The sequence below is a fragment of the Neltuma alba genome, unplaced genomic scaffold (genome assembly GCF_004799145.2).
Source record: "Neltuma alba isolate B1F8T4 unplaced genomic scaffold, ASM479914v2 tig00012009_pilon, whole genome shotgun sequence".
NCBI lineage: Eukaryota > Viridiplantae > Streptophyta > Magnoliopsida > Fabales > Fabaceae > Neltuma > Neltuma alba.
In genome coordinates, this window is record NW_021636580.1 from 75,906 (window position 1) to 103,442 (window position 27,537).

The window sequence follows — 27,537 nt, forward strand, 5'->3', positions numbered from 1 at the left end:
TATCTTGACGAGGTTATTTTGCTATGTATGAAGCAAGTTTATTCAAGTTTTAAAGTACTAGCATGTAACCGGAAAAGGCAAGGAAAAAATCGGAATGCAGTTAATAACAGTAAATGACAGTAAAAGGGAGGAAGACTTGAATTTAAGATAATGGGTCTGGTTTATGATGGTGACATATCAACTTGAGAGGAAAACGCCTTCGGAACCAAACCTCAACAATGCTTGCGTGTTGATGAAAACATTTTACGAATGAAACCTTTTCTTGTTTTCACCTGCGACTGAAAGTATCAAACGTAAATTATATTGGGACATGCTAAACATTTTGTCTCGCTGCAATAACATTATATGGCAAAATTTGCCTACCCTCGATATTTTCATGGCGTTTGCTATCTGACTGAGAGACAACCCATTTTGCATTTCTTGTTTCTTCTTTCTGTTCTTAGGTTTAGCGCTCGTCCTTGATCTCAAGAAACCCGGAATCAATAGTTTCCAATTGCCAAAGCAACCGTACGAGTTTCCTTCATGCATTTGCTTTCTTTTGGAAGGGACAACCTTCAAAATGAAGAAGAAAAAAGACCAACTGATCCTAGTAATTCAGAGTCAAAACTGTAAGATCAAAAATCAACTTCAGAATATCTCTATAATGAGTCTCTTATAATTTTGTAAGATCATCAATTAAACCAATAGTGAGACATACCTAGTTATACCTATAGCTTACCTGGGTTGAAGGTTTCTCATTAACATTGTCTGAAATCTGCTTGGAGGGTAATAAGGTGGTGGATTGTTCTTTTCGTACAGAGTTTCGCAAGAACTGCGAGTACCTGAGAAGTTCTGCTCTTCTGTCATATCCTTGACGGACATGGCCATTATGATGAGCTACATGGTAGTGATGGTGAAGATGGTAATAGTGGTGGTGGTGAAGAAGATGATGATTCAACGGCGCCGTCGTCTTCCTTGGCTTCTCCACATAGACCCTCACCAGCACTGCCTTCCCTTTCCTGCATATCACCTACAAACATAACCATGTCAAAACCCAGCACACTTCCCAGTAAAAAAAAGAAACACACACACACACACAGAAAACAAGTAATTAGCTTACCTGTTGGGTTGGCATTTCGGGATAAGCAAGTTAAGGATTTGTGAGAATTCAGTTGTTATATGTTTGATTCTGCACTGGCTTGTGTACTGTGCGTGTGATAGCATCATGCAGGCCAATGAGGAAAGAGTCTAATCGAGACAGAGAAAGGGTCAATTCATACTCTTTGGGTGGAACGAAACAAACCATATTATACTTTGAGTTCAAGAAATATAAAACTGTGATCATATCATTATAATATCTGCAATGTTGTGGGCCCTATCTAGATGGTGCCTCAGCACTATCATCAATCCCTCTATTTCTTTCCTTATTTCCCCTTTCTTAATTCTTAATCTCAAAGGGATTTGTTACCGTGACCCTCTTGCCTTAATGCTGTGCAATTAACTGTATGTACTACCTCCGATTCTAACGATAAGACTCCATTTATAGACTATAAATGGTAGTTACACATATATTGGTTCATTTGTTTTCCAAACTTATCTTCTTCGTAGGGCCAAAGGTAGTAGTTACCCATTTATTGGTTCATTTGTTTCCCAAACTTATCTTCTTCGTTGATAGAATATTAATATCAATCTATACTGCAAATCTGTTGCTCTCATGCTGCGGCTGAAATGGTTTATTTTTCTATTTTACTGTTCACAAGTATTATGTTCGTGACTTGAAAATATACTCCCCCGTCATTAATATAAGACCTATTTAACTAATTTGATTAGATTAAGGAAGTTAGGTAAGTTAGTTAATTATAAGAAATGTGATATGTTTTTCCCAAAATATCATAATCATCTTTTTTAATACCCCTTCTTCTTCTTCTTCTACTTGATTATGGTTGAGAGAGTATCCATAGGGGTAATTTAGATAAAACTAATAAATATGAGAAATGGGTCTTATATTTAGGATCAAAACCAACTCAACAATTAGGTCCTTAACCGGAGGAGTATAAAAATTATTATGGATGCATGTATGTGCATTTGCGCGTGTTTATACGTATAATATGTAATGCATCAAAATTTCCTCCTTGGTAGGGAGGACATATAACAGATGCACACACATTTTTCACACAAAAAAATATATATACACGTGTGTTTGTTTTTACTTTTTATTTATTTTATAACAAAAAATCCGTTGACATTTAAATTTTTCAATTGAATCATCCTATATCCAAAAATTACATATTCAAGTTGAATTGAGTAAGCCAATAAGGATAGAAAAGCTCTGCCATTCACATTTAATTTAAATTGTGTGTGTATTCTCGTATATTATTCATTCTATTTATGATGACGAATTTAATCGGTTGTTTGCTATCCAGAGGGGGGGAAAAACTTGCAATCCATAAAAATAAGAAGGAAATGCTGATATTATTATTCTTATTGGAAAACAAAAAATGTATGCTCATCAAGATTTAGAAATTGTTTACATAAACACGGCAAAAACGAGTGGTTGATGTGAATTAATTGGGCACATGAACGAATTAAATTTTCTTGCGATATTGTTATACTTTTTGCATGCGACGAAGGGTTAATGACTTCTCGTTTTAATTAATCATGGAGAAAACTAACATAAACCAATCATAGCATAAACTAATAACATAATATATATACTCTATCGTATTATACATCAAGTTTATTTCCTGATCACAATACTACATGACTTATTAATCAAATCTTAAGAGTTATTATTGGGCTTCGATTAGATTTTGATGGATCACATATCTCTCTCTCTCTCTCTCTCTCACTGATCCATACTTAATTTGATTAATTGGAAACGTTGATGTACCAAATCATAATAGATATTTGATTTGATTTGATTTGATTCATAGTGTTTGTATACACTTTTTTTTTTAATCACATTTAGTATATACTACCTCCGGTCCTAATTATAAAAGCTAGTTGACTAATTTGAGGAGATTAAGGAAAAAAGTTAAGTTAGTTATTTATAATAAATATGTATTGTCTTTCATAAAATATAATTGCTAATCAAGTATATTGGTTAGAGTTACTATTGTTAAAAGGACTACCTTTAAAAAAAAACATAAATATGAGAGACAAAGTGGATTGGAGTCTTATATTTAAGATCAAAATAAAAATCAAACAAAGTCTTATATTAAGGACCGGAGGTAGTATTTTTCCTAACCCAACAATTTATTGCTTTTATTGAAAGTACTTTTAACTCATTGTCCACAAATAGCCTTGAACTTAAAACCTCATGCAAGGGTGACAGGTGATGCTGTCACAGAGTAACTTGTAGTTAGATTCAAAATTTCAATTTAATAATGATTAGATCTTTTAATTTTATCGAAAGGTGAATAACATATTATTTGTACTTGAAACTTCAATATTTATAATTGTTTAAATCGGTAAGTAACTTATCTTTTTAACATTAATTTTAGGAGTTAATATGTCATTCCCCCCTTTTTAAATTGGTTCGCCTTTTAAAATTAGGCAGCCTCTTCTTCCTTCCTTTCTTTTGTCTCTTCATGTGTGTTACAGATAGTTGCACCAAATTGCTGACCTTTTTTCTCGAGTAAAAATTGCTGACTCTGATCAGTGATAAGATTACCATGGACAAGAAATCCTGGGGGTATTCTCTGGGACGATGAGATAAAGAGTCAAGAATTTTTTTTTTTTTTGGTAATATAAAGGGTCAAGAATTACAAAAGCCCATTTCGTGCTACATCACGTTCCTTGATGCTCGCCCTGCTGTCATTACCGAAGCATGGAAATTTTTTTGGAATAGTCTCATTCATTATCTCATTGGAAAGTAACGACGGAGAGATAGACTGCAAGGACCATCCCAGAAAAATCTAAGGATATACGTGCGGCTATAATTTCATTTCTTAGACACCTCGAGATTTGCTAGTTTCCATCTTATGAGTGTTTCATTACCCCAACTCCAATCAATAGCTCACTGCCTGAATTTACTGAACTTCAAACAATATTGCCATTTGCCCAACAATCCTCATGTGAACCAGTACTATTGTTCATCCAAAGAATTTGGAAGTTGAAAGTGATCCTCAACGTGTGCCCAAATTAAGGGCAACTGCCACAGGACCAGTTAAGAACAACTCAAACAACACACTTTCAGAGATTAACACACACACGTACGTCATATAGAAACTATCTGAATGAGCATTTGGATCATTCATCTGCACTAAAATGACAGAAAGAATTGAGATACAATGTCCGGTTCACATTCTTCTCATTGCTTAGGGCAAACAAGATAAATAGACTACTACTTTAAAAGACAGAAGGGGGAAGGTGGGAACTACAAAACAGAAATCCCACTATTCGGTTTTGGAACTGCTCGAGTTCTCATCCTGCCAGGTTGCTTGCCATTGTTTATCATAAAATGTTGTCTCTTCCAATAGCTTCTTGAGATTATCCAAATCCTCATTCTTTCGGATCAGAAGAACCCCCGCCACCGCTATGAACAGAAGAGTTTTGCAAAAGAAATTGCTCATTTGGTCAACTAGACCTACTCCTGTCAAGCTATCCACCAGATAGGCCATAAAGAATCCTATCATTGCTGCACGACCTGATTGATACACGAGGGGCCAAAAAAAGTACAGCTGAATCACTAAATGAGATTTCTTTTTCTTACTGGCGTAAAAATCCTTTAATTTCTAATTTCATATGAGAATTCAAATTAGAACAAACCATTAAGCAGTTCAGCTTCAGGGAGATGGAATCTTTTCATCCATGCCCACCAAGGTACTATGGAGGTGTCAAAAACTATAGGGCTTTCATTATTGGATGATTCTGGGTTATCCTCAAGCCACTTTCTCCTCCGAGCCTCTGGGGAAAAAAAGAATAAAAAAAATCATTATATGAGTTTGGAAACTACATAGCATCAAGATAGAACTCGAAATAGATTTAATAAAAGAAACTCAATTCTGAATCAAATCTTACTCCAACAGTTCAGGCATTTCTCCCTCTCTCGAAGTTATAAGAAGAAGGAACCAGAAAATGAAAACATGCACAAGACTGTCAAATAGAATATAAAGATGGCACCTTTTAGTGGGTGATCATTCGCAATTTGTTTTATTGGGTTATTGGAAGTTCCAGGAGACAAAATAACACTATATTGTATCTTAACCATATTGATGGTATTAAAGAGCTTAATCTTGCACGACTTCGATAGATCGCTATATTCCTGCAAGATTTTTGGGTCCTTCATAATAAACCAGAAAGATGGTGCTATATCTAACTAAATTAATTGGATTGGTAGTGCTAAGCACCCTTTGGCTATCATGAAAGTTCCGGAGAGGATACAAATTCTTTGCCGGCTAAGGATATGAAATCCTGCTATTGCACTTCATCACAAGACAATGTAAAAAAAAACAGTAGCTGAGAAAACCGAGCAGTAGAGAACGAAAAATTGAAATTTCACCCTTTAAAACTTCAAATTTGAGCAGAAATCCAGGTTCCATTGTGTCAAACTATTTCACAAGGCATATTTAATGACACAGCGCGTTTAGCAACCACAACAAATGTATAAGCTCACCAGCATCAATAACAGCATCCCAATCGGTCCCGCCATTTTTCTGAAATTGCTTTAAGTCCCATGTACCTCCAACCCATCTTGGGTCCTCGAAATTACAGAACACCTTCACTTCCTCGGCCACTGCCGCAACGGACCCGTTATTTCCGGCAGGGCCATCATTCTTCTCCGGCACCGGCGGGGGAGGCTCCGGGGCCAACTGCTCTGTTTGAGGTTCCACTTCCACTACGGTTGCAGCTGACCCTGAAGTTCCAATACCATTTTCAGCTGCAGAAGCCTTCCAAGTAGAGGGAAGAAATAATCGGTTCTTGGGCCTGAGGGAGATGAAGGATTTGTGGCTGAGATAAGTTTTACTGTGCGATGAAGGAGTGGTTGAGAGTCGAGTCGGAGGAGAAAACGATGCCATAGAAATCAACATTGCTTGATTGCCCAACTATGGTTATCAGAACATGGTAGTGTTTTACAGGCTGGGCTTCTGGGGCTATCCTCAGCCTTAGAATAGCCAACAACGGTAGAAGCGAGTTCCCGGCTAATAAATTAGTCATGGCTTATTATAAAGGACCCAAAAGTCTGAAAACGCTGTCGTATTTTCCTCACATGAGGCGCACGTGAGTGTTCTGCCCCGAAGAAGATCGGGTCGCTGCAGGATTCGGCTATTTAGGTGCTCCACAAGAAAATGCCGCGCCGGTGTGAACCAATCCCAGAAATGAGCTTCTGAGATTCCTTTTAACTAGCTTCTTCTGGGGTGGGAATCATTGCTAATCCACGCCCATTGATTTTCTTTTTGGCCTTGAATCCCTCATCTTGACTTAAATCACTGAGCAAGACCCGCGAATTCCCAATCTCTTCGAACCCTAGATTTGGATTTTCAATTTCACGGCTTTTTCTGAACCCTAAATTTTGATTCCCTTTCCATGGCTGACCCGTCTTCCTCATCTCGGTCATCCAATTCCGGGCAATTTGCCTACTCCGACGGCTCTTACTTCCCCATGCCTTTCCATCTGCAGCAATCTGCTTCCGCGACGTCGTCTCACTATGCTGCGCCATATGTAGCAGCGTCACCGGCGGTGCAAATTCCTCCTCAAGCGCCTCCTGCCGCTGTGCCCGGCGTCTACTCTTACCCACAGTATCAGCAGGCGCAGCAATTATTTCAACGGGATGCACAGACAATCACACCCGAGGCTCTTGAGAATGTCAAAGCAGCCATTGCTAACAGCGAGATTGAGCACAAGGCAGAGACCAAAAAGAAAGCTATTCCTCGTAAAGCTGCAGGGCAATCATGGGAGGATCCTTCGCTGGCAGAGTGGCCTGAGAATGATCATCGGCTGTTCTGTGGTGATCTTGGTAACGAGGTAAATGACGATGTCCTTTCGAAAGCCTTTTCGCGATTTCCTTCATTTAACATGGCCAGAGTTGTGAGGGATAAGCGGAGTGGAAAAACAAAAGGCTACGGATTTGTTAGCTTCGCGGATCCTTCTGACCTTGCTGTTGCTCTTAAAGAGATGAACGGTAAATATGTTGGAAATAGGCCAATCAAATTGTGCAAGAGTAAATGGAAGGAGAGAACGGATTTTGATGCTCTAGATAAACACAAGAAGCAATCTCGGAAGAAACCGAAACCTTCAAAAGTGGGTGTATTGCATTACTGAGCGCCCCGCCAGAACTTGGGAAACTGGGACTGCGACGACATTAAACAAGTTGTATTAATCATTTCGATGTTTAGAAGTTCCGTAATTTCTTGTCTTTTGCCTTTCTAGTTTCCTGTTTCAAGTTTATGTGCGATGTTCTTAAGCCGACTGCCCTTTTGTAACATTTCTCAATCACACAGATGAGGTGAATATTTGAGAATAGTATTTGCATTGCTTACTCTAATTTTGTGTCTTGGTTTGGGAGGTTGCTGATTTAGTTTTACCCACTTTTAAGCTGTCCAAATTCAAGTCAGTGTCTCCTTGCTGGTGGGGTATGATTTATGTTTCTTTTCGTCTTTTTTCTCCCTCTTATTTTGATATGTGCTATTATTAGATCAACGAACAGCGTAAGCTTCATCTTGTGCTGTGGTCTTTCCATTTTAATTTTTGGTTCAAGGCAGGAAAGTTTTGGGCATAGTTTCATGCTAGCAGTTTGCTTATGCAGATATATCATCGAATCATACATAAGCTATAATTTTGATTAAGTTGCACTTTTACTGTGAAATACAAAAAGCTACGCATGTCGGCAACTTACATGGTTGATCTCTCATAATTTTAATCTTTGTCTGCAATCATAATTTTAATCTTTGTCTGCAATGTTCGAAGTTCTAACTGAAGAAATGGCAATGTTTTAGTTTGACTATATTCATAAGTAAGGTGCTTGAGACTAATTCCGCAATGATTTTGATTCCGTGTACATGGTGGATTCGATCTCAATTCTGGAGGCGAATTGATTGTCACTGCCTCTCAATTAGCGAAGGGTCAATAAATGGTATCATACCATTGGGTTCAAAAGTTGAGGATCCTGCTGAATCTAAATGTATTCATGTGTACGTCTCTCCGTCTCTGCTTGAGCGGCTGACGCATTCTGTCCTTAGGTCTTAGGTTGGAAACTTGGAATCAAAGGAGTGTGCAGGAGAGGAAGGGTCAGCTGGAAGAGCAACACGACTTGCTTCTCTGGATGAAGGGCAAGGTGCGGAAGCCGACTATTTTATACATGCTTCGCTAAGTATGTCCATAATTTTGAGCTTTGACGTTATGGTTAGAACAACAATTTAAATCTTCCAGGTCTCGAATGTGAAATTTCCCTGTGTTCTACTTGTTTTTGTTTGCACGAGTTTCATGAGAGCCCCTGCGAGAAAGTCCTTGCGGGAGGAGCAATTCAATTTACTAACCTAGAAATTATGAATAATTTTTTCCTTATAATAACATATCTAATATGATAGATTTTTCTTTGAAAAAATTACATATATGGAATTATTAACGTATTTTGCGTTAAAATACCTTTGTTTTTTTTTAAATACATATTTTTACTTTTGTGGTTAAAATTTTATAGTTTTGCTTCCTTTTCAATCAAAGGGAAAGAAAAACTACTATTACTCCCTCTTGATTCCTTCTTAAAATGATTCGGAAGCATCTACCTTGTAACGATTAGGCTGAACAAAACAGCTTACCACCCAAAATGAACAGCCTACTGCCGCCACCATCCTTTGATTTTTGGCCAAAAAAGTGTGGCTATTTTTTCTTTTTTTTTTTCCTTTTTTGGCATCCCCGGTCGGATTACTAGCCATCATAAATAATCCTTTAAAAAATTAGAACAATCTCATTTTGTTTCCGTTAGTTGGTTGATAAATTTTTAAAGCAACTTTTAAGAAATATTTTTAGGACTAATATAATTTTTGGTTCTTCAAATTTATCCTCATTTTGATTTTAGTTCCTCAAATTTCAAATTTTAAGTTTTGGTCTCTCTTGTTTTTATTAAATTAGAGGGATCAATGTTTTAAATGAAAAAAAATTTGAGGGATCAGAACTTATAATTTAAAATTTAAAAGATCAAAACTAAAATAAGAGTAAATTTAAAAAAAAAACTAAAAATTATATCAATCCATTTTTTTTTTTTTTTGCTAAAGCATAGATATCCTCCTATTGGAGGCAATCCTATTTGAGACACTGTCAGGCACTAAATGTGGGCACTTCTCCCAGCAGGGATTCAAACCTTAGTTTGTCATGTTGTGATGTACTAGCCCCTTCCACTAGACCCAACCCCGTTGGTATCAATCCATATTTTTACCATGCATACACATCCCTCTTTGGTGAGGCCCAAACACATCATAAGATGAGCTGGACTGTCATCCTTTGCCCAATAACTGTTTTATGCCCAAACATGATAAAGATCAAAACAACTGGTTAAGCCCAATAACATCGATCTCAATGTAGCGTTCAGTTGCTTGTGTTTCTGACTTCTCCTACATACGCCAGCTACTCGAGAACTACGCAGCTATGGAGGTTGCCACCGCTCCATCAAGCTTTGCTCTGAATAGACCTATGTTAGCATCGCCGAATTCTTCTCGAATTGGAGCCCCTATCCGAGCGGTGTATAACAATTCTTCTTCTGCCTCCCTAAGAACATCTCTCTCCACCAACTTCATTGCTCCTTTCGTCGGCGGCAGCGTCTCTACCCTGTCCTCTGGTCACTTGCTTCGACCTTCTTGTCTGAAACCTGAATCGTCTCGTCATTTTAAGGGCAAAAGGGGCGTCTTTACTATGGTAAACTTATCAACTTTGAAACACATTTTAGTGGACGTTGTTGCTTGCGTGGTTGGATGAGATTTGAATAGCAATTGCATCAATTCTTTTTTATTTCTCATAAAAACGCGATAGTTCATGAAGAATTTTTCTTAATTCTGGGTATGGTTGGTTCGTTGGTACGAATGCTGAAGCTTCTTCGTTGAGTAGAAACAATTGAGCATTTGGTCGTAGCGGCTGGTTTTATTTTGCCAGTTGCCAGATACATAAAAGTGTAATTTTGGTAGACACTGTATGAGTGAAGGTTTCTCTATGCCTAAGAGTATCTACCCTACTTGTTTGAAATGGAGTCGCGCACATTGTTAGTGGAAGTTCTAAACGAAATTGTGGATTTAAAGTTCAGTATCAGCTACGTCGGAAATGATTGGATTGGACTTACTACAGCAAGTAACAGCATTCTTCTATTTGTTTTTACCAAGATGAATCAAGATTGAGGATCATTAGTCGAAAATTCGGGCATAATGCTCTTTTAAAAATATAATCCTATTTACAGCTTAAAACAAAGTAGGAATTCAATCATCTTTTGAATGACAACTAAAATATAGATTCATTTGGTAAATCAAGAGCAGGAATGGACTTTGCAGCTTTTGGACCCTCGAGTTATTTCATATGACTGGTTTTTAGATGTTTCGACGGATGTAAGGAGGTGAAACTGATTGCAATATGTAACATATGTCGCCTGGGGTCCATTGGGGTCTTGAATTTTATCTGAAAGCTTGGATTTTGAGAGGATAATCGTTGTTGTTGCCTTAAAAAGGGGATGATCTTTGTCCTTATACTGTTATGGTATTGGACTGTTCCTATGGCCTTTTTTTGGTTCTAAGCACTTAGTTTCTTTATTGATGTCTTCATTGTTCATGTTTGTTTTTTCTTGTGTTCTTGTTTGGGGAGGATATTTTACTTTGCTTTTTATTTTGTAATCCTTCTCCCCTTCTAGAAAATGTTATTTTGTTGTGGCCACTCATGGTGATGGTTGCAGCATCCCAAATAAAATTGCATTTTTCATATGATTCCTATGAGGTTTAATGTTGTGCACACGTAACTTATGTGATAGGAAAATAACAGATGAAACACATTTTGGCATGTTACAGCACCATGTATGCTACCAGTATAACTCATGTTGCTTCAATGTTCTTGAATGTGTATGGATAGGTTATTCCTTTTTCAAGGGAAGTGCATGGGAGCAACCTCCACCAGACTTAGCTTCTTACCTATACAAAAATCGTATTGTCTATCTGGGCATGTCTCTTGTTCCTTCTGTGACAGAGTTAATACTAGCGGAATTTCTTTACCTTCAATATGAAGATGATCAAAAGCCTATTTACCTGTATATAAACTCCACTGGAACAACCAAGGTAAATGGTGCTTTATATGTTCTGCTTAGCATATGGTGTTTCAAACCCATGCAATATGTCTTTTGTAGTTTGATGAACAAAGTTTCTTTTTGGTAGGGCAAAAAAATAAAGAAATTAAACTTACTGTCTGCTTATGACTTGCCATAGTTTGATTCTAAGCCTTTAATGAGGCATTTTTCTTAAAATGTTTTGCATGACATGAGAAATCCAATGTTTGAATATGAAGAATTGCATTATAATGGAGGGCAAATATTAAATTCAATTATCATCGCATTACCATTTAGATCATGCTGTATTTCATTAGAACTTAGAAGTCAAAGAAAGTGAACGTTTATTTCATTGTTTTACCCCTTTTGAATAAGAGAGTGAACCAGAGCGTAGACTTCTGTTAGTGAGCCTACTTTTCTCTGTTAGCCTTGCTGTGCCGCAAAATTAGTTCTACTTGTAACTAAGACTGACATATGTTAGTGGATTTTATGATCAAAGAAGCTAGAACTAAGGTTGTCAATGCTTTTGAGACCATAAAGTAACAATAAACTTATTCCGTTGTCATGCTGGTTTCTACTTTCCATTGAGGCTGAAGAACACCAGTACACATTAATATAGTGCTGGTGGTGGCAGCCTTCAGGTTTGTAACAAAAGAAACAAGTTATTGGCAGTTTTTAATTACTACCTCTATTCTCAAATATTAAACACTAATAACTAACTCACATGGACCAATAGAATAAGTTAAACTAATTTAATTTGTAGCAAAACATCATTTTTTTGAAATTTTCCTGAATTAATGGTGGACATTTCTCCTTGCTATACCAAATTTCTCTCACATATTTTTAGTTAAGGGCATTTTAGGAAATAAACATTTAATGATCTAAAGAGTACATTATATTTTGGACCACCAAAACATCCTAACAAGTGCCTTATTTGAGAGCGGAGGCAGTATAAGAGAGATGGTGTTTAAGCATATTTATATTATTAATATTTGCCTTCACCATAGCTCCTTTTCCTTGCAAATCACTGCAAAATTTTCCCATGAGATTCTAGAATAATGTTACCTTATTGTCCATGAAATGTGTATCTTTTTAATGTAATCCTTATTCCTTCTTTCAGGGTGGTGAGAAGTTGGGTTATGAGACTGAAGCATTTGCGATTTATGATGTTATGAGGTCATCATCTCCGTATTTTTCTATGATCATGCATTTAATAATTTTTGTTGCATTATGAAATGGTGTTATTGTTTATTTTCTTGAGATCGCCTTGCTTGTATTGGGTTTTGAAGCGACTGTTTAGTTGGGGTATCAATTGGTTCAAGGCAGTATTTTTGTTGATTTTTAGACTATAACTAGCCAATGCCTGAGTTTTATTATGATTCGTTAATCCTATATGTCTACCTGAATCACTCAACATTGGAGGTGGTTGTGAAGTTATTAATTGTAATTTTATCATGAATCTGTTAATAAAGTTGCATAAGTTGTGTCCTTCGGAATTTCAGTACATTGTCCATTACCTTGCCTTTCGCTGACTGACATGCCCCTCCCTTCCTCAAGTATGATTAAACCATGTTTATCACCAAGTTTTGCTTGTCAAGGCCCTGATGTCTCGCTTTTGACTGCTGATTTATCTGGTTTATTATGTCTTAGTGCATAAATTATCATTGTCCTTTCCTATACCCTGGGCCACCCCCTTTAGTGAAAAGAATTGCCTTTTTCTTGTTTTGCTTTGACCCTATCTTGAAGAATTGCCTGGAGAGTTTGCGCTTACGAATTTAGGTGACTTCTGTTACAGGTATGTCAAGCCTCCTATTTTCACTCTTTGTGTTGGTAATGCATGGGGAGAAGCTGCCTTACTTTTGGCTGCTGGTGCTAAGGGAAACCGTTCTGCTTTGCCATCATCAACAATAATGATAAGACAGGTTCACACTTTTCTTGTTCTTCTTACAATTTAAACTATTGTATGTCTTTATCTTTCATCCAAATAGCATAACCATGTTTTCCTTGTTAATTTTCAGCCTATAGCGAGGTTTCAAGGTCAGGCAACCGATGTTGACCTTGCAAGAAAAGAAGTAAAGAATGTGAAGACAGAACTGGTTAGAACAATAATCATTTTGTTTTGTGAAGACTAGAGTGGGCCCTTTTTATTTGGAAAGATGAGCTCCATTGTTCATCGTTATTGAATAGTGTGGCTTCGTGTAACTTTTGTGTTATATTGGTATGTTGATGATGGTTACTGCTCTACATATCCGTCTGCATGCATGTTGCTGTGTGCATGTGTGATGAGTGGGTGCATGGGGCCATGGTATGCGTGGGTAGTTGTAGGGCTGAGTGCGTGATGCTGGCACGTGTCCATGCACGTATGCGCGTATCATATACACATCTACTACCTCCGGTAGAGATAGAACTAGATAAGTGATTTGTGAATATTAAAAAAAATAAGTTAAGTTAGTTATTTATAATAAAAGGATGTTGTCTTCCCTAAAATATCCTTGTTAATTATGTGCATTTAAACTAACTATTGATGTAAACTCCTTAACATGTGCATTCATCATAGAGATTACTTGGGAGCAAAATAGACTAATATTGAAGACAAAGTGAATTAAAACCTTCTATCTGGGACTCAAATGAATATCCAACTAGTTCTTATATTAAGGACCCGAGGTAATATTATCTATTAATTATTCAAACAACTTGTATTCACATGTCTTGATTCCGTTTTGAAGGTTAATTTATATGCAAAGCATATTGGAAAATCAACTGAGCAGATTGAAGCTGACATTCAGCGTCCCAAGTATTTTAGTCCCAGTGAAGCCGTTGAGTATGGAATCATTGATAAGGTTCTTCTTATTTACAAGTTAGATTTTTTTTTTTAATTTCATTTATTTTCTGTGAAAAATGAAGATATACCGTCTTCTACAGGTGCTGTACAATGAGAGGAGCACTAAGGACCGTGGTGTTGTTTCTGACCTTAAAAAGGCACAACTTATATGACTCTCTGGAGAATTTCAATTGTTTTTTCTTGGAGTTGTTAGGTAAAGCACGGATGTTATCATTATCATATTAATTATTTTAACTTCCAATACTGGGTCGCTTTTGTAAATAAGAACTGTATTGTAGGAAAAAGAGTAACTGTTTCCTTATAACAGACAACTCTTTGGTACTTTGGGTGATCTCCATTATTCCATTGCCATTTTACAATTTTGTATTCAGAAAGATAACATTCTGAGGCTAAGATTGGTCAACTGGGTGATCCCATAATTTCACATTTACACTTGGCTACAACCTTTTGGCATTGATAACTATGGAATAGTTATTTGGCTATTGCTGGCCTATGACTACAGCAACTATGAGTTGTTGTTATGCTATCATACTAAAGAAGGAATCCCAACGTATTATTATTACCATCATCATTTTGGCTTTTTAATGAGTTTTTCACAATTTATTATCTAAATATTAAGATTCTGACAATGACATTCACAATCTCTCTGGTTTCCATTCTTTTCTACTCCACTACTAGGTGCAAGCGTCGGTAGGTTCTCAAATAGGTGAGCAATTGCTAGTTCTTTTCACGACCACACAATTTATGCAATTATTTCCCCCAACCAGCTAGAATGGACACGTAGAAAAGGGTATGGCTAAAGTTGCTGCTGGGTCTGTTTTGGTGTTCTGACTTGCACCTTGTATTTGCTTTCCAGATAGTTCAGCTATGGGCACTAGAGTTCAGGTCAAGTATGATTGTATTTTGTAGGTAGGATTTGTTGTTGTTATTGTTGGCTTGATTTAATTTTGTCTAGCAACTTCACTGATCCTTTCTAACGCGTGTTGAAGACAGATGTGAGGACGTGAGACGTTGCAATTGTGAACCTTGCACATATGCTGGCACCTCAGCCTGTTTAGTGCCCTTTTGCATTATGTAATATTAGTGCATGACCCATGGATGGAGAGTGATATCATTATTCTTTCCCATCGAATCATTGTCTCTCTTCTCTTTTCTCTTCCTATATTTCTTTTTTCCTTTGGTTGGGAATGGAGGGTTAAAATGTAAAGAAGAGTTATTTCTCAATTGCATTAGTCCATATAAGAATATAGGAACAAGTTTTAAAAAAAAAAAAAAAAAGCATGGATTGTTCCAATCAGCTATGGGAGTTGGCGCTCAGTGTGATTGTCTGTTGGAAACAGGACATGAAATAAGCTATGTTTGTAAACATGTCGGCGTCCACTGAAACCGCATCTTGGTGGCCTAAAACCGAGTTTCGGTAGTGGACGTGATTTCAAACCTCTCAGTTGAAAGTGCAAATTCAGTATCCAGCACTCTTGAGATGGCATTGGAATTGCTCATTGGCTTCTTCTGGAGAAGCACGACACGTCGTTTGACGCAGTATGTATATAGTGCGCCAAATAAAAGAATAACATGAAAACAGAGCAAAGTGTTTAAGTAAAGCCACATACACGCTTAGAGTTTGTATTATCAAAGCGATGGAATGTGGCAAAAGAAAGCTATATTTCCCAATCAAGTATATATTTTTATAATTACCAACCACTTAAAAGTAACGAATATGGTAAAATTTCCATTTGATGAGCACTGAATATCTTTAGTTAGTGGGAAATTCTCAAGAATATTAAACACGCAACAAATAACATGTGTCCTTAACACCTTATTTACAATGCTTAAATGACCCTACTTTTTATAACTTAATCCAGCAGATGTTGACATTCCCCTTGCCTGTGTTGTGCATGTAAATAGATGGTGGAAGAACTGTACCATTTTTTTAAGGGGAAAAAATTCATATTTTAAATTAGAGTTCATTCAAAATGAACAAAATCATATCAGAAACCATGTGATCATTGTGTATAATATTATAAGTGTGTCATTCAGGAGAATGTAAATAATCTGTTCAAGAATATATTTGGGTAAGAAATTGGATTAGATTTTAATGTATTTGTACTTCTATTGGTGAATGCATTAAAAAAATTCATATTTAAAATATTTATCTTTTGAAAAATGAGAATGTACAGTCTTTTGATAGCACCAAGCTTTGAGTGTGCTCGACCTGTTTGAATCAACAAGTGCAATCCTTTGGTAACGAGGCTCCAAGTGGGCGGCCTCCATTAACAATCACCTACCACCTCCTTTCCAATGGCTGCTTTACGCTTGCTCGTGTTATCCCCGCAAAACTCCTTTATTGTTCACTCAACAGAAACAAATAATTTATAACTCATATTTTCAGATAAATATCATTAAGTAATAGGAATATAATAAATACTATATATGCTTATATATAATTGAAAGGGAATGTCTTTTTAAGATGTTATTATTTTCCTATGAATACTGAATAGGAAAGACACTTTAATGGACTAAATTTTTTAAAATTTTCTCGTTCTGTTTAAATACCATTATTACAATTAGCTTGAAGTAAGGATATTGGAGCCATAGAGTAATATTCCCTCCATTTCAAAATATTTTTCTTTTAAGGCTATGGATAAACATTAATGCAGTTTTAACTAGGCTAAATTATTGTTGCAAAATCGACAGATATTTAACTAAAATGTTCTTATTTATTTTGTTTTATTTTCTGAGCAAATACTTGAGTCTCAACAAAGGTATTTAGCTTTCAACATAGGACAAAACTTAAGTCAGAATCGTACGACCTCTTCTCCAATTAAATGTTAACACTTTGATTTTGCCATGAATATAAATATAATTTTATTATATTTAAGCAAAATGATCAAGTGAGGGGAAAAATAGTTCAAGTACCTGTCGAGATTTGATTGAAGAATTAGTTGTTGTAATGAGAATAAATAAATGGACCCAAGTCTTCTTATTTTTATTATTGAAGGACAAAAAAATTACAAAATAATTAATGCTTCATTAAAATTCTAAGTGAAAGATATTTTGAAGCAAAATATATAGAAAAAAGGACGAAATAAGGGGAAAATGACACGTCAGAAGTTATGCCTTATGAAAGTTAATATGTGTTAGCCCACATGGTTTTGGGCTGGCAAACACACCCATATTTATATTTTCTAACTATTAATTAAAACAATTTGGAGTTTTCTTCCGACAAAAAATCAGTGGGTGCTGAGGACACAATTGCACAAATTTATTAATTAGGAACTGACACGAGGAAGTCCCATAAAAATCCTTTTTAGGTAGTGCGTTACAGCCAAACGGGGCTGCTAGCTAGGATATTTATCATAGGGGCTGTCAATAATCTACTTGTTTATTTATATGCCTGAAGCAAGGTCTTTGCTTTTGACTTTACCTTCTTCCCACTCAGTTTACCAGTACAAACACATGTCCTAGCTTCGCATTTGTTAACAATTTGAGCTCAGCATGATGATTCGTTCTTGTGGTTTTGACGCAACAAATCCTGATAATGACTAGGATACGTTCAAAAGGTATCATCAAAACTATTTACGTTAATGGGTTGGTTCAAAAGTTATCCATTTCTCTTTTTGGGGAATCTGATGAGAATGAATTTTGAACGCTTCGGCTACTATGTTGTGGCTTAAGATTTGAAATCCTTTTCGGTATTGTTTCTTCTTGTTCACATTTTCTATTCTGCGTATCATCCAGTTGATTATAATTATATAATACCCACAAAAAATGGGGATATGACAGATGTATGATAAGTAAATGTATTAATATATACATAGAGAGAGAGAATAGTATAGTTCAAAGAAAAACTGATTATAAGGAATGTAATTATAAATAGCTATGCGGGTTTAAGGTTTCTAAGGTGCTTCTTCTAATACTATTTCCGGTCCTAATTATAAGCTTTAAAATTGGGAAGGACATGGTCCATTTTATAAGTTCCAATTTAAGTTTATCTTAACATTTAATTCATATTTTTCATATTGCCCTTAATTATTTTTCTCCTGTCACATTTTTTCACACATTTTCTTTCATCTATTTTCTCATTTATTATATGGGCATAATTAAAAATAAAAATATATTTCTAACCTATCTATTGTTTTTAACTAATTTTAACTAATAGTTTATTATCCATAAATTAATTATTTAAAACTTATAATAAGGACTAGTGGGAGTAATAAATAAAAGCTTTGACAAGAGAGCGAGAGTAACGTTTGTAGTTTCTGCCGAAGTGTACCAGGATTAAAGGTAATATTTGACTTTTTTTCTTACCACGCATATATTTCGCTTTTGGCTTATAGATTTCACAGAATAAAGAACCGAACAAGTACACTTTAAATTATGTAAAGGTATTAAGCTTTAGGGTTTGCCTAATTTTGAATAACTAATTAATACTGAGCATCCTTAATAAGTGTCTTCCACCCTGAACAGTTCCAACCATCTGTGAGAACCAGAGTATATACCAGTGCGTTTTATTTTCTGTGATGAAAATATATATCCCCATCAGGTTTTTAGACATCCTCTATAAGTTTGTAGGTTCATGAATATTCCCAGAAAAAAGCTGCAATAATACAATAGTTAGCTGATTTAGCATTATATTAAAATCTCTCATCCACATCTAGGAATCAAACACCAAATCTTGAGCATTAAAAATATGTAGTAGGATGGCGTAACTGAGCAAGTTCTCTTCTTGTAATAATAACAAAGCGATCACTGAGAATGTATATTAATGGCTGAGAGAGCTCAACATGTGTTAATTTAGGGTCTATTTGAATTGCAAAGAGAGGTCAGTATGTTAATTAGGCCTTCAATTCCAAAATATATTATAATGATTAAGAGGGTTAACCATTTTAATTAGTGTGTACATGCATGTACCCCTCACTATTATTCCAACCCAATCAAGAGCTTCGAGTCGAAGTGGAAGAAAAAGTTGAATATGCCACTTCAGTGGCCTCTGCACAAGGCCTCTGCTATAAATACCACACCACATGTCTTTGCTTTCTAACCCAAAAACTCATTTCTCTTGTTCTCGTGCTTACTTTATATAGTTTCCTTCTTGCATTGAAGTCTTGGTTGCTCTTGTTAATTTGAGGCTTTGAATTTGGCATTTAGCAATGGAACTTCATTCTAAGTACCAATTAGGCCTTGTCTGTGTGATGTTGCTCTTACCTGCACTATGTACCTCCCAAGACTTTACGTCCTCCAGAGCTACCTATTACGGTAGCCCTGATTGCTATGGAACTCCAAGTACGTGACCCTCCTCTTCTACCCCTTGTATGGGATTCCTTTCCTCCCACGAGTACTTAGCCTAATGGCTTCTGTACGTAGCCAGCTATATAGCTTGCATGGGTTTGGGGTTTGAACCCATAATCCTAACCGCTCCGTGTATGTGAAGGGGGAAAGCAAATAGGAACTTTTAGTTAGCCAGGCACATGGCCTCTAGAATGATTTTACTATTGTTTCGTGTAAAGTTAGGAGAAAAGCTCACTTTTCTGATCAAATGCCACTTGTAAAAATAATGGGGTCCACTAAGTCACTAATTAGAGCCGCGCTTATAGTGCTTTCGTAAGAACATTACACGAATAACGGTTTTCTAGCGTCACATACACGAACTCATATGATTTTAATGATTATATGTGATCAGGAGGAGCTTGTGGATATGGCGAATATGGAAGGACAGTGAACGATGGGAGCGTTGCAGGCGTGGCTGGGCTTTGGAGGAACGGCTCTGGATGTGGTGGTTGCTACCAAGTATGTGTGTGTGTGTGTGTGTGTATATATCAACGCACTTCCATATAAAGATATTATACGATTGAATAATATTACACGGAAGCTATCTCTACAAGGTAGGAAAAAAGGAGAATAACTTTTATGGAATGATGGGGTACAGGTGAGGTGTAAGAACCCACAATTATGCGACGACTACGGGACATACGTGGTGGTGACAGACTACGGGGAAGGGGACAGGACAGACTTCATAATGAGTCCACGTGCGTATGCCAGAATGGGACGCCATCCAGACGCATCAGAGGAGCTCTTCAAATACGGCGTCGTGGAGGTGGAATACAGAAGGATCCCCTGTAGGTATGGCGGCTACAACATCGTGCTCAGGGTGCAGGAGCAAAGCAGATACCCCGACTACTTCGCCGTTCTAATCCTCTACGTCGCCGGCCAAAACGACATCACCGCGGTTCAGGTGTGGCAGGAGGACTGCAAAGAATGGAGGCCCATGAGGAGATCGTACGGAGTGGTGTTTGATGCGGAGAACCCGCCACGTGGAGAACTGATGTTGAGGTTCCAGGTGAGAGGGCGTGCGGGTCTGTACTGGGTTCAGGCCAGGAATGCTATTCCTGGTAATTGGGAGGCCGGAGCCGCTTATGACTCTCAAGTTCAGCTAGATTAGATCCTGATGCAGAACCAACAAGGATCTATCTATATGTAGTGTTTGATTACTAGTGCTGAAGTTGGGGTTTATTAACTAGCGTACGCGAATTTATTGTTTGCGAGTGTGTTGTGGCTGCTGGAATATGATTACTGGGGTTATAGTTCCTGACTTCCTGTGTGGTACTTTCGCATTTGAGTTGGAGTTACTGTCATTATATATATGAATAAAGAAACCTCTTTGTTCTCCTATTTGTCTGCTTCCATCCTTCCTTCCACTCAGATATTGGTTGTGCGAACGGCCAGGCATCATATTGTACTTCTAAATTAAGCTAGCTTTAATTAATGAATGAGCCAGGAAAAAGGGGTTCACCAGTCCTTACCTAACGGCTCTGACGTTGACATTTCAAACAAGCATAAAACAATCCATAACGTTCATTATTATTGACATTGGTTTTTGTCCATGCATGTAAAGAAGTGGTCTCATGGTCATTGTAAAGGGACCAAAGAGAGGATGAGTTTGAGTTTTGCAGGGGTTAAAGTTAAACTATTCGTATTCTCCGAGTTACCCAACAAACAGTACAGAGCGTAAATTTGAAAAAAGCTGTGTGAGGTAGGGAGGGGAAGCGCCCCTGCTTGCAGCTTTAGACCCAGACACGTCCCAGATTATCAGCAAGCTTTTGACATGGAACAGGGTTAACATGTAGACCTGGATCATCTGGGTTTAATTTAACAGACTAAATACACAATATTTTTAAAAAAAATTCTAAATTTATGCCACTGACGATGGGAACTCTCAATTTCTATCCATAACCGCAGCCTCTGTAATTTGTTCATTCTATGAAATAAATCACAAAGAGGACTTGGGCCAGAACCATGTGGAAGTAATTTTATAAATGGTACAAATAAAGTAAACTGGGCGGGTGTCAGCCAGTTTCGCTTTTCATTAGGCTCTTATTCCATTCTCTTCTTCATTCTTATACCTTATCTCTCTCTCTGTATAATATTTTCAGTTTTTAATATAAGAATTTGTTTAATTTTTAATTTAGTCTTAAATATAAGACTCAATTCACTTTTTTTTTATATATATTTTTTAAAAAGTATTCCTTGTAGTGGTTACATATGTTAAATATTTGATTAAATGATAATTCTAGTTAATATATATGATTAACAATGATATTTTAAAAAAGATAACACATATTTATAGCAAATAATTAAATTAATTAATTTTTTTAGATTAATCTATTAAGTCTTATATTAAGAATAAAAAATATTATATATATATATATAAATAAATCCAGGTGCAACAAATAGGAGTTAGGGAAAGGAGGAGCGTCCATGGAAATTGGAATTGGACCTACGCTGGTAAGATGGGCTTTAAGATTTAAATAGTTGTTGGGCCGATTCGTTCAAAGAAAATGGGCCGATGGGATGGTAAAAGAGGGCGTTTATTTCGCGCGTGATTACTTGGAGGGCTATTGCTATACTTTCTAACATTAAATTTCGAATAAAATTATTTCTAATAAGAACACACATATATACACACACTTAGTGAAAAAGTGGGGGGTTTCATTTGATTTTTTTTTTGGTAAGATAAAAAAAGAACTCAATTTATTTGACTCACAAGTTAATAAACAAGTCAGATGAATTAGTTGGAGTAATTATAGTATTGGAAAAAAGTAACCCCAAGACTAAAATCTTTCAAAAATATCATCTCTATATATATATATATATTCCATTCATAAGTTATCTTATGCATTTCATAAGATACATAATGAAAGTGGATATATTGTGTTGATGATGACACTATTACTACATAACAAGATCTGAATATTATTTAAGAATTTTGTTTCCATGTTTATGCTGTGTTCTCGGAGTTTGAAGTCTACTAAAAAATATAAGACTATGGAATAGTTAATTTTATACAATATATTGAAATGAAATGATGTGTGTGTATTGAATGATATGTTTTCCTAATTCTTTTTAGATTTTATACTTTCTCCGTTTCTTTTTATAAGCAACAATTACCATCTCTTTCTTATTTCTAACTATAAGCAATATTTACAAGTTATCTTAAATTTTTATAACAAATTTCTTATTTCGTTCTCATTAATTACTTAGTCTAATATCTAATATATTTATTATTTTATTTTTTAAACCATCATCTCTCTCCATCTATATTTTCTTTCTTTCATAATTCTTTTTATTATAATGATTTTCTTATTATCTTTTTTATACTCTTTATCTTCCCCATAAATAAAGGTATTTTGAAGAAATAAATTTTAATTTCTATCTATTTATTGTCTTTAGCTAATTTTTTAATTTACTGATAAAATTCAAGGTTGCTTATTGAAAAAACAAAAAAAACAAAAAATGAGGGGAGTGATTTTTAGAGGCGGCCCGCAAAATTAAGGATTAGAGTGGTGACTTTGATATTGTCATTGACATCTATCTCCTCATTTAATTTCATATTTGCTTTTTCGTACTCATCTACGACCAACGTGGCCGCCTCCAAATATTGATATGACTCAAACAATAAGCTAAAAACGAACGGATTAACTAGATAATCAAGAAACCAATATAATATATAGTCATAAACTAAGCGTGCGTTTAGGTGATAGGTAACGTAGAAGAAAAAGAAAAGTCGCAGCCAAAGTCCAAATATGTCATCGATCAATATTTGCATGAATATATATATATATACACTATTTTCAACCCTCAATATAAAAACCAAATACTATCTTCCGTCTTTAATATAAAAACTCATTTAACTTTTTATTTTGATCATAAATATAATATCTCAATCTACTTTGTCTTTCATGTTTATCTATTTTTTACCAAAATCATCTTTAGAATAATTATAGTTTTAACTAATACACTTAATTAGTAACGATATTTTAGGAAAAACAACACATATTTATTACAAATAACTAACTTAATTAACTTTCTTAATCTATTCAAATTAGTCAACTAGTTCTTATATTAAGAACCTAAAGTAATAATTAATTTGGAGATATTAATTAAAAATTAAATTAAGTTAATTATTTGTAATAAACATATATTGACTTTCCTAAATTATGGTATTCAATCATATGCACGGGACTATCACTTGACATGAATCCTTTAGGATCAATAGGTATATTTTTAAAAAAGTCATAGATTTTGGAGGTGAAGTAGATTAAATATTTATATTTATAATCAAATTTAACCCCATTTAAATCTCAATAAATTTCGAAAGTCTTTTTCTTACCTTAACTTTCTCACCTGATCACGACGACCTAGCGGATCGATTATTAATTAGGCTTATATTTTTTGGTCCACCCTCCTTTTTCTTTTGCCTGAATGGCGAAAGAAATTAGAATTCCACATAAAGACAGAGGTAGAATACGAAGAATGTGAACATAAATTAGCGTCCTTTGGAACTCCATCGGACCACATTAATTAATTAGTGCAGTGGCAACACGTACGGCTTAATTAAGATTTCAAATTTCGAGAATTGCTTTTCCGTTTTTTTTTATCCTTTCTATCCTCGTATGTATCATCAGCAGGTGGAGCCACACAGAATTTGGGAAAGAAGGAGGAGGAGGAGGAGGAGGATAAGAGAGATTAGATAAATAATGTCAGAAAAAGAAAATAGTTTCCATTGGATAAGATAAAGCAGATTAATTAGATCATTACATAAGTTAAAATTTATGTATGTTTTGCGAAAACACTTTGTAGGAGAAACTCAAGTTTCGATCTTGAATGAAATTAAGAACAATCACAGCTTGATAAACATTCTTGATCTTTTATAATTAAAACCCTTACCATGCCAAGTGTATAAATGTGTCGTTATCCTAGTAAAAAGTTTGGGGATGACATCATAATTAACGCGTTCCTAAAGGTACATCCCATTTATATTAAGCGACTAGGAGAAGTGAAAGTCAATCTACTAGCTACCTTAGAATTCATTGGAAAAAATAATAATAAACGTATCTTCTCATCATATATACGATATAATTTTTCAAAACAAAATTATATAAGTTATCTTTTCAGATTTGCAGCTTGTTAAAGAGTAATCTACACTTTATCTTCACAAAGATAATCCATGCATCAGAACCCTTGAAAATACGTTGTGAAAATCTCTTTGGCCAGTAAATTCGAGAGCCAAGTGTTGAATCATTATTGGAACTACAAAATGATACGAGTTTCAATTAAAGATCCATCTTAAAATAAGCTAAGAAATGTCATAAAGTAGCAAAGTATATATTCTTTTACAAGTTGCAAATCTAAAAGAGTAAATTGTAGGCTTTAATTCACGGCTAATTATTAATTTTTATTTTAACTATTGATCGATTAAGAACATTAAGTTCTGTATTAATATTGGCATTTGTGAATATGTTTATGTATTCGTTCAATTTCCAGAATATGCTTGCTATTTTAGGCCTCTAATATCATCCCATAAATTTGCTATGGGCTTCGATGAGACACAAATAATAATATTGATGAACCAATAAATCACATTAATATAAAACTTATAAAAAATTCTATATATTATATATAACAGTCTAGTTCATTTTTTAAGCCGTACTCTTGGTATGCGTTTAATTCACTGAACTTCTGTTGGCATTGCATTCATAAATTAACTAACTTGCGATAACATATAATAATATTATTTATAAACACACGCAAAAGATTGACATGATTTTTTCTTTTTTCCAATTTGACTGCATCAAAGATCTAGATGGTAGGTCCTAGTCCTACATTCCAATCCAATCCCTATCCGAAGGGAAGTTTGAACAATCTCGGTTTCAGTGAATGCACAAGGCCTCCACTGTAACCTATAAATAGCACCCACGTCTTTGCATGCCTACCAACCAGAAAACCCAATACTTTCTATTCTTTCTTGAATTATTGGCATTAAGCAATGGAACTTCATCCTAAATACCAAATCGTCCTTGTCTGTGTTCTGCTCTTGCCTGCACTATGCTTCTCCCAAGGCTACACATACTCCAGAGCCACCTATTATAGTACCCCCGATGGCTATGGAACCTCAAGTGCGTCAAACTCCTCTTTTTATCCCTCACCATTTATATATCAAGTTCTTTATATTCAAAATCAAAGCCATATACGCGTCCAGCTTGCAATGAGTTTGAGTTATAAGTTTAGAACTATAGTTTACTTTTATATGTTCTTAAAGATATAGGGTTCCCTGCTAAATATTATTGACGAAATGATATTTTGCTACTATCTATACATAGCTGGAGCTTGTGGATATGGCGATTACGGCCGAACTGTAAACTATGGGATGGTTGCCGGCGTGTCTGGCTTATGGAGAGGCGGCGCCGGATGCGGTGCTTGCTACCAAGTAAGTGTGTTGTCATAACGGACTAACTAATGACTCACAACAATTAAACACAATTCTTCCACGTAGATTGCCATGCTATAATTGAATAGATTGCATGTCTGCATAGTTGAATCTCACTATGAAATAATATTTATACGTGTTTAATTTCATATAACGATATGTTGTTCGTTCAGGTGAGGTGCAAGGATTCGAAATTATGCGATTACAGCGGCCCAATGATAGTGACGACGGACTTCGGCGCCGGAGACAGAACAGACTTCATTATGAGTCTTAATGGCTTCTTAAAACTGGGACGCGACGGAAAAGCATCGCAAGAGCTCAAGAACCAGGGCGTCGTCGACGTCGAATACAAAAGGGTGCCATGCACATTCGATGGCTCCAACGTCAAGATCAAAATCCACGAGTCCAGCAAATATCCAAACTACCTCGCCATCGCCATTATCTACGTTCCTGGAATGAACGACGTCGTCGCCGTCGAGATATCCGATGTATGAATCTTCTTTCAACTTAATCACTTCTTTTTAGTTTCCTATTCTTTTAATATGATTTATGCTCATCAACTAAAGAGGGTGTTGAAATTGAAATGATGATGATATAACAGAATGATGGCAAGGATTGGAAGGCGATGAGGAGAACATTTGGGGCAGTGTTTGATCTCCAGAACACGCCAAAAGGACCATTCAAGCTGAGGGTGAAATTCAGTGGGAGCTACGACTGGGTAGAGTCACCCAAGAATGTTATTCCTAGTTACTGGAAGAATGGAGCTATTTATGACACTGGAATCCATGCCTAAGTCATCAGATCCTGCTTCGATAATAATTAAGCGACAACGAACGTACATCGTACGTAATATATGTTTGGTCTTGTGATGTCTTCTCAACAAATAAATGTACCGGAATCAATGAATAAAACAATATACGTTTGCGTTTGAATGTTAATAATTAATTACTCATATGTGTCTGCGCTGGAATGAATATATTAAGGGTCCGAGGTGGTATATGAATAAAGAAACCTCTTTGTTCTCCTATTTAACTTGACTGCTTGCCCACGGGGACGCCTATGAGTGGCCAAGTATTGTACTTCTAAAGCTAGCTTTAACTAATGAATGAACCTGAAAATAATGCGTTCATTAGTTCTTACCTAACCATTCTGGCATTGACATTTGAAACAAGCATAAAGGAACCCATAATGTTCTTTATTAACGTTAGTTTTTGTCGCATGCATGTAAAGAGGGGCCTCTTCATAATTGTCTTTTTTGCCACCAAGGGGTCTCATGGTCGTTGTAAAAGGGCCAACAGAGCAAGTTTGAGTTTTGCAGAGGGTTGAACCATTCGTATCCTTAGAGTTACAAAACAAACAATGCAAAAAGAGTGTAAATTTAAAGAAAGCTGTGTGAGGTGGGGAAGGGAAGCGCCCCTGCTTGAAGCTTTAGACACAGACGAGTCCCTCATCATAAGCAAGCTTTTGACGTACAGAACAGACACTTAAATGGACTATGATTTTTTAAATTTTCTCATTCTGTTTAGATATCATTCTTACAATTAGCTTGAAGTGAAGGTATTGGAGCCATAGAGTAATATTCCCTCCATTTCAAAATGTTTTTCATTTAAGGTTATGGATAAACATTAATGTAGTTTTAACTCGGCTAAATTATTGTGCCAAAATCTACAGATATTTAACTAAAATGTTCTTATTATTTTGTTCTATTTTCTGAGCAAAATA

At 35.8% G+C, this 27,537-nt stretch overlaps 6 protein-coding genes across 8 annotated transcripts; 4 read left to right on the forward strand and 2 right to left on the reverse strand.

The window, feature by feature from the left end:
• Positions 1-82: 82 nt before the first annotated feature.
• LOC114721023 (uncharacterized) lies at positions 83-1,211 on the reverse strand. Of its 3 annotated transcripts, none has more exons than XR_003738016.1 (4): positions 1,100-1,211; positions 719-1,009; positions 364-586; positions 83-272 (listed from the first exon to the last, which is right to left on the reverse strand). XR_003738016.1 is itself a non-coding variant. In XM_028906799.1 (4 exons), the coding sequence occupies exons 1-4, from the start codon at positions 1,112-1,114 to the stop codon at positions 213-215; spliced, it is 555 nt and encodes a 184-aa protein (XP_028762632.1). In that variant the 5' UTR covers positions 1,115-1,211; the 3' UTR covers positions 83-212. The 3 variants fall into 3 exon arrangements, 1 of the variants encoding a protein (XP_028762632.1); XR_003738017.1 differs by having other exon boundaries at positions 364-606; XM_028906799.1 differs by having other exon boundaries at positions 364-552.
• Positions 1,212-4,187: 2,976 nt separating this feature from the next.
• LOC114721013 (light-harvesting complex-like protein 3 isotype 1, chloroplastic) lies at positions 4,188-6,112 on the reverse strand. The gene is made up of 3 exons (XM_028906787.1): positions 5,597-6,112; positions 4,750-4,887; positions 4,188-4,627 (listed from the first exon to the last, which is right to left on the reverse strand). Exons 1-3 carry the CDS (start codon positions 6,009-6,011, stop codon positions 4,377-4,379), a joined length of 804 nt encoding a protein of 267 aa, XP_028762620.1. The 5' UTR covers positions 6,012-6,112; the 3' UTR covers positions 4,188-4,376.
• Positions 6,113-6,261: 149 nt separating this feature from the next.
• On the forward strand, positions 6,262-7,508 carry LOC114721021 (RNA-binding protein 42-like). The gene has a single exon (XM_028906798.1). The coding sequence runs from the start codon at positions 6,508-6,510 to the stop codon at positions 7,240-7,242; it is 735 nt and encodes a 244-aa protein (XP_028762631.1). The 5' UTR covers positions 6,262-6,507; the 3' UTR covers positions 7,243-7,508.
• Positions 7,509-9,506: 1,998 nt separating this feature from the next.
• On the forward strand, positions 9,507-14,494 carry LOC114721011 (ATP-dependent Clp protease proteolytic subunit-related protein 4, chloroplastic). The gene is given in 8 exon segments (XM_028906786.1): positions 9,507-9,828; positions 11,020-11,029; positions 11,032-11,222; positions 12,330-12,385; positions 13,005-13,131; positions 13,228-13,305; positions 13,936-14,049; positions 14,132-14,494. Coding segments are annotated over 8 exon segments (915 nt in total). The 5' UTR covers positions 9,507-9,561; the 3' UTR covers positions 14,204-14,494.
• A 4,613-nt stretch (positions 14,495-19,107) lies between these two features.
• LOC114721015 (expansin-like B1) lies at positions 19,108-20,720 on the forward strand. Its single transcript, XM_028906789.1, has 3 exons — positions 19,108-19,334; positions 19,732-19,838; positions 19,978-20,720. Exons 1-3 carry the CDS (start codon positions 19,202-19,204, stop codon positions 20,488-20,490), a joined length of 753 nt encoding a protein of 250 aa, XP_028762622.1. The 5' UTR covers positions 19,108-19,201; the 3' UTR covers positions 20,491-20,720.
• Positions 20,721-25,342: 4,622 nt separating this feature from the next.
• LOC114721019 (expansin-like B1) lies at positions 25,343-26,847 on the forward strand. The gene is made up of 4 exons (XM_028906795.1): positions 25,343-25,504; positions 25,709-25,815; positions 25,989-26,303; positions 26,417-26,847. The coding sequence occupies exons 1-4, from the start codon at positions 25,375-25,377 to the stop codon at positions 26,606-26,608; spliced, it is 744 nt and encodes a 247-aa protein (XP_028762628.1). The 5' UTR covers positions 25,343-25,374; the 3' UTR covers positions 26,609-26,847.
• Positions 26,848-27,537: the final 690 nt, after the last annotated feature.

What these genes read in the sequence shown, in the direction of transcription:
- LOC114721023 (XM_028906799.1), bottom strand. An exon ending in ATGAGAAACCTTCAACCCAG is followed by an intron (nt 553 to 718) that starts GTAAGCTATAGG and finishes TTCATTTTGAAG; the next exon opens with GTTGTCCCTTCCAAAAGAAA. An exon ending in ACGCCATGAAAATATCGAGG is followed by an intron (nt 273 to 363) that starts GTAGGCAAATTT and finishes TTTCAGTCGCAG; the next exon opens with GTGAAAACAAGAAAAGGTTT.
- LOC114721013 (XM_028906787.1), bottom strand. Translation starts at nt 6,011, where the DNA reads ATGTTGATTTCTATGGCATCGTTTTCTCCTCCGACTCGACTCTCAACC. An exon ending in GGATGCTGTTATTGATGCTG is followed by an intron (nt 4,888 to 5,596) that starts GTGAGCTTATAC and finishes TTTTTTCCCCAG; the next exon opens with AGGCTCGGAGGAGAAAGTGG. An exon ending in TGAAGCTGAACTGCTTAATG is followed by an intron (nt 4,628 to 4,749) that starts GTTTGTTCTAAT and finishes TGTATCAATCAG; the next exon opens with GTCGTGCAGCAATGATAGGA.
- LOC114721021 (XM_028906798.1), top strand. Translation starts at nt 6,508, where the DNA reads ATGGCTGACCCGTCTTCCTCATCTCGGTCATCCAATTCCGGGCAATTT.
- LOC114721015 (XM_028906789.1), top strand. Translation starts at nt 19,202, where the DNA reads ATGGAACTTCATTCTAAGTACCAATTAGGCCTTGTCTGTGTGATGTTG. An exon ending in TGATTGCTATGGAACTCCAA is followed by an intron (nt 19,335 to 19,731) that starts GTACGTGACCCT and finishes ATATGTGATCAG; the next exon opens with GAGGAGCTTGTGGATATGGC. An exon ending in GATGTGGTGGTTGCTACCAA is followed by an intron (nt 19,839 to 19,977) that starts GTATGTGTGTGT and finishes GATGGGGTACAG; the next exon opens with GTGAGGTGTAAGAACCCACA.
- LOC114721019 (XM_028906795.1), top strand. Translation starts at nt 25,375, where the DNA reads ATGGAACTTCATCCTAAATACCAAATCGTCCTTGTCTGTGTTCTGCTC. An exon ending in CGATGGCTATGGAACCTCAA is followed by an intron (nt 25,505 to 25,708) that starts GTGCGTCAAACT and finishes ATCTATACATAG; the next exon opens with CTGGAGCTTGTGGATATGGC. An exon ending in TCGCCGTCGAGATATCCGAT is followed by an intron (nt 26,304 to 26,416) that starts GTATGAATCTTC and finishes ATGATATAACAG; the next exon opens with AATGATGGCAAGGATTGGAA.